This window comes from Didymella exigua (assembly GCF_010094145.1).
Source record: "Didymella exigua CBS 183.55 unplaced genomic scaffold M421scaffold_41, whole genome shotgun sequence".
Taxonomy (NCBI): domain Eukaryota; kingdom Fungi; phylum Ascomycota; class Dothideomycetes; order Pleosporales; family Didymellaceae; genus Didymella; species Didymella exigua.
The window spans coordinates 38,915-48,522 of NW_022984815.1; the positions used below are offsets into that span (position 1 = coordinate 38,915).

Here is a 9,608-nt window from a genome sequence, read left to right on the forward strand (position 1 = left end):
AGCTAGCACATAGTTAGTAATAGTTAGAGCCCTTAGCAAGAGTAGCTTTAATAGTAGTAGTGTAGTTGTCTTTAGGTTAATCTTGTCCTAGATGTTGTGCAACAGGCATCTCGCCTATAGCTACGCAAGCTAGCTAGTCTAGTCAGCTTAGTCCCTAAGGACTGTTATTATGTTGTAGTATGTTAGTTGCGCTATTTTAGTTACAGTAGTAAGGTTGCAGTAGTTTAGTTGTAGTAGTAAGACTCTTAATTGTTAGATTCTTATACTATAAGCTAGAGTATGTGCTTAACAAGATCTTAGGTGGTATAATGATATATTAATGATCGTAGCGATGGTGTTTTTGCCGTCGCGTTGTGCTGGTTGCTACAGGATTGAAGTGGGGGGGAATTAGCGCTGTTCGCGGCCGCCGGTGTGCGGGCCAATCAGGAGTTGCCAGGTCTCGCCTAATCGACCTGGCAACTGCTGATTGGCTGCACGACAGGTCCCTGCTCGATTGCGCAGATCCGACCTCTCGCCGCTCGCTCTTATCTGACAATTCCTTACTAAGACACTAAGTTAAGATTCTTTGCTAGGGCTCTAGCAGCCTGAATATTAGAAAATACAAGAATATTATTCAAGAATAGTAGGTAAACTAAGAATTCTATACCTAGGCCTGCCTGTTCTGCAGTGTGTGCTTGTTAGCAGGTGCTTTGTTGTGTGCTGTTGCAGCTGCTACGTCGTGTGCTGTTGCAGCTGCAGCTGATACATTGTGTGCTGGCGCAGCTGCAGCTGCCATGGTGTGCTGTCGCAACTTCCAAACACAAACCTTTAATAAACAAACCTTTAACGCTCTATAACTTGCGTTGTAGTAGGCCTACAATAATAATTTTTTGCTTATTTTAAAGCTACAATTTCGCTCTATCTGTGCATGAAATTTCGCAATTTTTTGAATATTTAATACTAGTGCTAACGTACTCTATCACCAAGCCAGTCTTATCACCAAACTAGTCAAAATCTACCAAGACTAACACAACTCTACACTTCACAGTATGTCTTAACAACATTAAAACCTATTGCTTCAACACAAAGGGAGACTGCAGCTTGCTCTCTAGGCCTACAATACTGGACAGTTTTAGAGCCATTGGGCTGCTGCTGCTGCATTCAACGTTAACCAACACAGGCTCTCTAAACGCGCTAGCAATACTCTATTTTAACTCAACGTACACGCAAACTACTAGAAGCTTACTATAACTAAAGAGTAGACAATTGTCTAATATATCCTTAACCTTAATTTATAAGGATTTGCGCCTTAGCTGTGTAAGGTAGTAGATATAGCTAATAAACTGTTAGGTGTGTGTAGTAGGGAGCCTGTTAGTAAACTCTAGGCTATAAGATTTATAATATATTTAGATTAGCTTAAGATAGTGTTTAACTAAGCAAAGGATAGACAGAGGATACTATAGGAAGATCCTAAGGTAATTAACACATAGTTTATACTAGTAGAGGGTACTAAGGCTAAGTATAGCATCTACAATAATAACATGCACAACTTTAATAAGACTAGGTTCTAGATAGGCGTGATAGGGTTAATAAAGGTTGTCACAGGCGCTAAGAGACGCGCTCAACCTAAGCTTGTTCAGCCAGGCAATTAGGAGTAGGTTACAGTTATACAGAGCATCTGCGCTACTAGATATGCAACCCTACCTTTTATTATCTACAAAAGACGCATCCACATCTCTGCCTAGTACAAGGAGACAGATATACTACACAATTAGAAGCTCTCTGTCTCTAAGAACAGCTAGACAAATAATGCGCTTAGCCTTGAGTAGTTGAAGCATTTTAACGCGCATACAAGAGCGCGTTAGGTAGGGGGATACAGGCTACTTATCTTGGACAGCCATAAGAGCCACCTTAACTAGGATTTTAAGGACTATTGCCTAGATAACAAGATCCTTACTCTCTATATACTAGCTCACTTGTCACACATCCTCTAGCCGCTTAATGTGGTCTATTTCTCGCTGTTGAAGCGCAAGTACTCCCAACGCGTCTAGGACTTAGCACGCTAACACGTCTTCTACATTAACAAGGAAGGCTTCCTTCTAGCCTTTAGAGACGTGTTTCTTAACATGTTTACAAAGGCTAACTGTTAGAAGGCCTTTAAGGCATTAGGGCTAGTCCCTACTAATGCGCAGGTAGTGTTAGATTGCCTTAAGGTGCAACACTGTACCCTACTAGCACCCCCTCTACTAGAGACACTGTGGCAGTTAAGGACTCTAAGCAATATACATAAGTTTAGGTCTTAGTTAAAGCTTGTACATAACTCCTTTACTTAGTTACTAGTTACAGCCTAGGCTAGCTTCCTTAGCTTATTAAAGGTGGTAAATTAATACTATACTAAAACGCGCTGTAAGCTGCTCGCATTACTAAGCTTAAAGAGTAATTAGTAGTTATAACTAGGAGAAAGTCGCGCAAGCGAAAGCAAATTCAGCATAGCAGCACACTTGAGTATGGCCCAGCAGCATCACAGGTAGCTGCTGAGGTGTCTGTAGCAGCTTAGCTATCAAAGAAGACTTGTAGTGCAGGTACTTAAGAAAGGACCTAGTTAGCCTAACAGCGCTGTAGAAACTGTAGAGGCATAGGGCACAACGCTCAAACGTGTTAGAAAGATACAGAAGAAGATTCTAAATCTAATAAAAGCACACAGTACGCTAGATTACTGTTTAATAGTAAGTAATTTAAGTTGCTGCAATATAAGTTGGGCGCGCTAAGAGATTTTAACTAGTTTAGTGATATAACTAGCTTAGTGATAGAGTACGTTAGCAGAACTAAGGGTAGCTATGCAACAACATTGTAACATTGTTTTAAGTTTATTATATATAGGCACTTAGCGTTTTAGCTGTTAGCAATGTTGGCGCGAAATTAGGGCTGTTAGGCGCAAATTAGGGCTGTTGGGGCCGTTGAACAGCCGTTGCACGACCATGCCACGACTGTCAGCAACGGCCAGTCTGGGCCAGATTTCGAAAAACTTTTCCTGATGTAGGAAGCCTTCCTTATTAATATAGAAGATGTGTTAGTGTGCTAAGTCTTAAATATATTAGGAGTACTTACACTTTAATAGTAAGAAATAGACTATGTTAAGTAGCTAGAGGATATACAATAAGTAAGGTAGTATATAGAGAGTAAAGATTTAGTTCTCTAGATAATAGTCTTTAAACTCCTAGTTAAGATAGCTCTTATAGCTATCTAAGATAAGCAACCTATATACTCCTACCTAATACATCTTTTTATGCGTGTTAAAGTGCTTTAACTACTTAAGGCTAAGTGTGTTATTTATCTAACTATTCTTAGAGACTAAGAGCTTCTAATTATAGGGTATATCTATCTCCTTATACTAGGCAGAGATATAGACGCGTCCTTTGTATATAATAAAAGGTGGGGTTGCATACCTAGTGGCGCAGATACTCTAGATAACAGTAACCCACTCGCAATTGCCTAGCTAAACAAGCTCTAGCTAAGCACGTCTCTCTAAGCCTGTTACAACCTTTAAAGACAAAGTAAAACCTATCTAGAACCTAGTTTTATTAAAGTTATACATATTATTATTACAAACACTATACTTAACTTAAGTATCCTTTACTAGCTTAAACTACGCGCTAATTATCTTAGGATCTTCCTGTAGTATCCTCTATCTATCCTTAGCTTAATTAAAGGCTATTTTAAGCTTATCTAAACGCATTATAAGCCTGCTAGCCTATAGTTTACTAACAGGCTCTTTACTATGCACACTAAGTATCTTATTAGCTATATCTGCTACCTTACATAGCTAGGGCGCAAATCCTTGCAAATTAAGGTTAAGTATATACTAGACAATTGTCTGCTCCTCTAGTATAGTAAGTTTCTAGTAATTAGCGTGTATGTCTAGTTAAAACGTGATATTGCAAAGGCAATTAGAGACCTGCTAATAAGGTACATTCAACACTCTAGCAGCGCTGCAGATACTGGAACATCTTGGCCGCTGGCTCGACTGCACTGATGCAACGCGTCAATTTACCCCTGTGGTTCCGGAGAAGGTGAAAACATGTCCTGTTCTATGTCATGCAGTCTTGTCGTTTGTAGCAGGTAGTAAAGCTGTTGCTTACCGTAATGAGGGCGCGAACGTCAATGCGCCAGGTAGATAATTCGATAACGCGCTCCAGGCAGCTTCACTCAAAGGCCACGACCAGTTAATAAAGCTACTGCTTGATAAGGGCGCTACCAACCACCTGCCAAACTTCATATAACGCTTGTAGTTCCCAGCTCCCATATCCCTCTGCCCACCATCAGTCCTTCAGTATGCTAAGGTACTTTTTACATGCCTCCGATTGTGAAGCTAAGGCCAGTACTTTCAGAATGCATTGAGAAGTCTCGGCATCCTCCAAGCTATCCTTCAGCATCAGGTAACCGGATATTTGATCGCATTCGATAGCTTCATCAACATGTGCTCCATGTGATGCGAGCAGTTGACACACCTCCACATTCTTAGCGCGTATGGCAGTCCGCAAGGGTGAATACCATTCTCCACCGGGAGAGAGATTTACATCCGCCATGCCAATTTCGATCAAAACTCGTACCGCTTCAACGTTTGTGGGACAAGTGAACACCAGTATATGTAGCGGTGTATCTCCGCTCTCTATCTGTTCATTGACGCCGCTAGGGAACTTTTCAACAAGACTACGGACAATGTCCGGGTTCCTAGAGCTGGCAGCACAGTGTAGAACGTTTCTACCTGAAGGCCCCCCAGATCGGTTCTTCGAGTTGACACGGTGGTGTAGATAGGGGCTGATGTCGACATAGTCTTGTGTGAGCAAATATTGGACGACATCTGCCTGGCCCCAAAATGCTGCCTCACCAATTGATTGGTACATACTATCATTTTGAGTTTCTGCCAGGAGCGCCTTGGTCAGTTCGGGTTTCTCCTTAGTTTTCTCGAATAGTATTTCGATCACAGGCAGGCAACCTTGCCGGGCTGCAGAACAGAGAATTGTGTTGGCCCAGTCATAGGAAGAGGCGCCGCCATTGAAAAAACGGCAAACGAGGATCTCAAGAAGCTCCTTCCACCTGTCCTCGACTGTTCTCTGTTTAGACTCTCTATGCTTCCAGATAGTCATGATCTCGCATAGAAGAGAGCCACTCCGAAACTTGTTTTCCAGAGATTTACTCTGAAGAAGAATTTTGACTGCGGTGAAATCTCCAGACTGCATAGCCCATTTTACCGCTTTCGCGGACGATTCTTCCCCAATACAGTCGTCTTCGAATATGCATTCCAAAAAGTGAGTCGCTAGAACAATCTCATCGAATTCTTCCACATCCAGGTTAAGCTGTGGAGACGACGTCAAGTTTGGTCGCTTGTAGGTCTCCATCCAATTTCGGAGGGTCAAAGAGCCATGGCGTGCAAGCTTGGATACATCACAGACGTTAGGGAGAGCGTCAGGTGAACATTGCTTGAGATGTTCCGTCCAATAGCATGCAGCGTAGGTGAAGAACTTGACGAATCCAGCTAATTCGGGGTCAAAGTCCCGCGTCTGTACTTTCCCGGAAGCGGACGAGCTCGGGCTTCGTGGTTCATCCGCCTGAGTTTCATCAACGTACACATCAAAGTGACCGAGAGACTCCAAATCTTTCGATGCTATCAGTCATGAGTGCGGCGTTAGATGTGGATCAATAACTTACCATAGGCTTGTTCTTCCATTGCTTCCAGTTTTTCCTTAGGAAACAGATCTTTGTCCTCAAGATCGCTCAAAAGCAGATACTTGATACAGCATTTCAACAAGCTGCTGTGAAGCCTCGATTACCGCTGCTTCATGTTCGCTGATGTGACACTACCATGTGATCCCCAATCTGCCGGAGGTTCTCCGACGATGAGATCTTTCAGAGATTGATGCACTATGCGTACGATTGCACCCCCAGCAGTATTCATAATGCTGACGAAAGGACTGATGAGTTCGAGTAGCCCGGTAGAGTCCTCCATACATTCTTCCAGATCAGATAGACTGGAAATGTTCATTTCCTCTATTCGAAGTGTTACCGCGCACGCGAGCTCGTCCAGGGTGAGCAAACGTCCAGATACAGCCAAAGTTTCGAGAGCATATTCAATTTTGGCTGCGTCGCTGTTTCCGCCTATTGCAGCTTCGAACAACTTATGGTATAACCTCGACAGGCTTTGCGGAGATGGCATGCGTTGAAGGACACGCTTTATCTCGTTCTCGCTTCGATGAGGGCGTCTAAGGTACTCCAGTACCATCTTGAGCCATATTGCCGATCCCTCCGCCTTCTTCGCCAGCTCTTTTATGATGGGTTCTTTGATCTCCTCTGGCTGTCGGTTCAGGATGTGATTGACGTGAAAGGCAGCAATGATGTGGTCCCGGTCCAGTGAAGCGTTCATTTGGAGTATCCTTCTCCCAGACGGTAATCTATCTTTGATAGATTCGTCGTATCGGCAGGAAAGAAATACAATGACCGGAGCTCCATGCTCATCGAACTTCTCGAAGGATTGGAGAATGTGATCGCGATTGTCGTAGTCGCATTCGCCTACTCTATCCAAGACAAGATAAAGTCGTCGAGAAAACCCTCGAAGCACGCTGACCAAAAAATCGCGCAGCGCATTATCGTCTAGCGTAGGGTCTACCAAACTGTTCTTGGTCTGCGCTTCCTTATACCATTTCATGAATCTGGATTTCAGTTGCACCATACGCGTCAGAATCTGCGACAGGATGCTGCGGTATATGTTCCTTGCTTTGTTGGTCTCGTTATCGTTCTTACAGTAGTAGACCCAGACAAATGGCTTCAATGACCCCGACAGGGCTGGATGAGAAACGAGGAAGTCGACAACGAAGCCAGTCGTTACAGTTTTTCCGGATCCCATATTCCCAAACAAAATGCAGAACTTTGAAGAAGGGTTTGAACGTCCGTCGTTGAGATCTTCAAGCCATTCACGGAAGTCGACCGTCGAAACAATCCATGTGCAGGCCTCGTCGGCTCGCTGTTGGAAGGAGTTATAGTACTCGACCTCCTTATTTTGGCTGTTGCTATTCAGAAGCATCCGAACTATGGACTAGGTCAGCTTCTGTGTTTGTGTTTGGATGAGGTACTTACGTTTGATACTAGACTGGTCGTCGTCGATCTTTTGAATGAGAGCAAGTGCTTCCACGTTGAGAAGTTTATCGAGTTGGTCAGCATTGTCTGTGAACGACGAAATAATTTCCGGTAGCCTTTGCTTGAAGCGACTCTTTTGCAAACTGATGAAGAAACTGTCACCCTTCAAGACGCCCATGGCTTCAAAGTAGAAGTCAAGTAGGTTTGTGTAAATGCGTACTAGGACCTGGGATTTCTTGTCAGTCTCACTCTTTGTTCTTGATCAATACAAGTCGTGTACAGGAATATGAAAAAAATGGCTTACTGAGAATATGGGCGACTTCGGAGATCGTGTTGAATCCCAGATGTCATCACATCTTTCGATTATAGGAACTCTTTGGAGCATTGCTTGGATATCTTCGTGGAACTTTCCTTCCGCACCACAGATTCCTATAGCAATCTAAAACAATATCCATTAGTCGAAGCTTCCATGGGTACCCTAGAAACCATCTTCCTGTCATAACGGATTGAATGATACCGAAGGCATTGTTGGCAATGGGATCCAACGCAGCTAGCGGAGTCGCAAGACTTATACTGCCGCCCAACACTGCCAAAACAGGACCAAGTTTTTGAACGCCTCGGCGGAAAGGGGACTCCTCCTTGCTTTTCTCGTTTGAAGCGTTCAATTGCTCAAACAATTCTTGTAGTCCTTGAGTTTTTTCCAAGGCTATTCTCTGATCCTCATGGAGGTTTAAGAATGCACGATTAAATGCAGCACTCAGCGGGTCCGCTTTGCTCAGCTTGACGGACGATGAGCGGGACGCAATGTTTCCGGCAAGAGACAGGGCCTCAGCAGCGTCTGGAGGTATCACATGCCCCTTAAGTTTGCTTTGCGATGTAAGCCTAAGTGCAGTTCGTATTACTGGTTCGTGAGACATACAGTTCTGAGGCGTTCGTTGTAATTTTCCAGTCATCTGTCTCCGGTAATGTTTTCGGTGTGCGGGGTCTCTTACCGAGACACCCACAAAATAATCGAGTCTTCCGGGCCTGCATATTGGCCTATCTTTCAAATCTCTTTCATTTGTACAAGGATGAAGTCGCATCGATAAGACTGATGTAGGTGAGCAAGCCTTGTCATACGTTTTAGGCTCCTGGAACGTCCAGCCGGCGTAGTTAATGCCCACGAGTGCGCTCGCTTCCTCAGGCGACCACGATGCTATCCTTAGCACCACTCCCCTGAACAAGTCATGTAGTAGTCGCGACTCTGGTGAGGCGGGCCGCTCGGTGAACTACGTTATCTGCAAAGGACAAGAGATTGCATGTAGATACAACGTTTGAAATTTGATCAAGACTACTCGAGCGCGTTCCTAGTTTGCAGCTGAGATGTGTTTCTTGAGAACGAAGCCAAAGTACTCGAAACTATCCCCATCACCCATGACTTCCATACCCAGATCCCACTCATTTGCCCGATTCAAAATCGGCTTGATAAAATGCGGTTGCCGGTATGTGATATAAAGAAACACACCGTCGTCTTTCAGGACCCTCAAAACCTCATCGCGGTCAGCATTTGTTCTCCACCTGTCCCTTTTCTTCCAGACTTACCTCATTAATATACCTCCCACTATTCTCTAAGACTTCCTCAGGCGGACTCCACGGACTGCCGTATATCATAGCATCCAGCGTACCCTTGTCGAAAGCAATATCCACAGATTTGGTATCAATTCCAGTCATGTCCCGCACGTCACCAACTTTCCATTCTACTTGCGGCTTGTCAGTGTGTTGTGACTTCATGCAATCGACTACTACTGTAGAAAAGTCTATGCAGAGTTGGTTTGTGTAGCCCCGCTCTAGAAGGTCGTATGGAACGGTCTGGTGATGGGTTAATCCTGCTAGAGTCCTAGAACCCCAGAAAGAGAACGCAGAAGGAGAACCTACACTATCCCCACTCCCCAAATGCAGCACCCTCTGGCCTTTCCCCTCAGCTCCCCTTACGCTGAAAAGATGCTTCTCAAAAAAAGGCTCCAGCGCATCAAAAGCGCGAAACCACTCATGCGTCGGCTTATCCCCATCAGCCTTCGCATACCGGTCATCCCAGAACTCTGAGCGGGTCAGCGCCTGCGCCTCCTTTGATGACGACATGGTGTAATTGATTGAAGTGTGGTATTTCGGGGGTTGGATCAGAAAAATTGGGAGATTGCTGTCGAAGAACGGTCGGGACTACCGTGTCCGTGCGCGTGATGCGCGGATTCGCGTGATGCGCCGAACCACCAAAACAGCTCTATTATCTCAGCTCTACAACAACGCAACGCAATGGGATTAGAAGAAGCGCTTGCAGAGTGTGATACTTTTGTATCCGAAGATGCTATTCCATGGTCTAAAATAGCAGAAAAGCATGGTATTGTGCGGTCAACGTTGACGCGCACGTGGAGGGGTGAGACGCGTCCGCACAAAGAGAAGGTTCTTGCACAACAAAAGCTCACCCTACAACAAGAGGAGGAGCTTGTACGATATATAGAAGA

At 44.5% G+C, this 9,608-nt stretch overlaps 3 protein-coding genes across 3 annotated transcripts; all 3 read right to left on the reverse strand.

The window, feature by feature from the left end:
- Positions 1 to 1,484: 1,484 nt before the first annotated feature.
- M421DRAFT_424977 (uncharacterized protein) lies at positions 1,485 to 1,962 on the reverse strand. The gene is made up of 2 exons (XM_033593932.1): positions 1,749 to 1,962; positions 1,485 to 1,679 (listed from the first exon to the last, which is right to left on the reverse strand). The coding sequence occupies exons 1-2, from the start codon at positions 1,815 to 1,817 to the stop codon at positions 1,566 to 1,568; spliced, it is 183 nt and encodes a 60-aa protein (XP_033444398.1). The 5' UTR covers positions 1,818 to 1,962; the 3' UTR covers positions 1,485 to 1,565.
- A 2,336-nt stretch (positions 1,963 to 4,298) lies between these two features.
- On the reverse strand, positions 4,299 to 8,027 carry M421DRAFT_403724 (uncharacterized protein; the record flags this gene model as incomplete). The annotated part of the gene is given in 6 exon segments (XM_033590267.1): positions 4,299 to 5,635; positions 5,689 to 5,792; positions 5,811 to 7,062; positions 7,120 to 7,336; positions 7,415 to 7,549; positions 7,614 to 8,027. The coding sequence occupies 6 exon segments, from the start codon at positions 8,025 to 8,027 to the stop codon at positions 4,299 to 4,301; spliced, it is 3,459 nt and encodes a 1,152-aa protein (XP_033444399.1).
- A 429-nt stretch (positions 8,028 to 8,456) lies between these two features.
- M421DRAFT_73186 (uncharacterized protein) lies at positions 8,457 to 9,228 on the reverse strand (the record flags this gene model as incomplete). The annotated part of the gene is made up of 3 exons (XM_033596943.1): positions 8,457 to 8,639; positions 8,692 to 8,958; positions 9,025 to 9,228. The coding sequence occupies 3 exons, from the start codon at positions 9,226 to 9,228 to the stop codon at positions 8,457 to 8,459; spliced, it is 654 nt and encodes a 217-aa protein (XP_033444400.1).
- Between the last annotated feature and the right edge of the window lie 380 nt (positions 9,229 to 9,608).

Coding starts and splice junctions, on each gene's coding strand:
- M421DRAFT_424977 (XM_033593932.1), bottom strand. CDS start 1,817: ATGCTTCAACTACTCAAGGCTAAGCGCATTATTTGTCTAGCTGTTCTT. Junction 1,680..1,748: donor GAGACAGAGAGCTTCTAATT/GTGTAGTATATC, acceptor AATAAAAGGTAG/GGTTGCATATCTAGTAGCGC.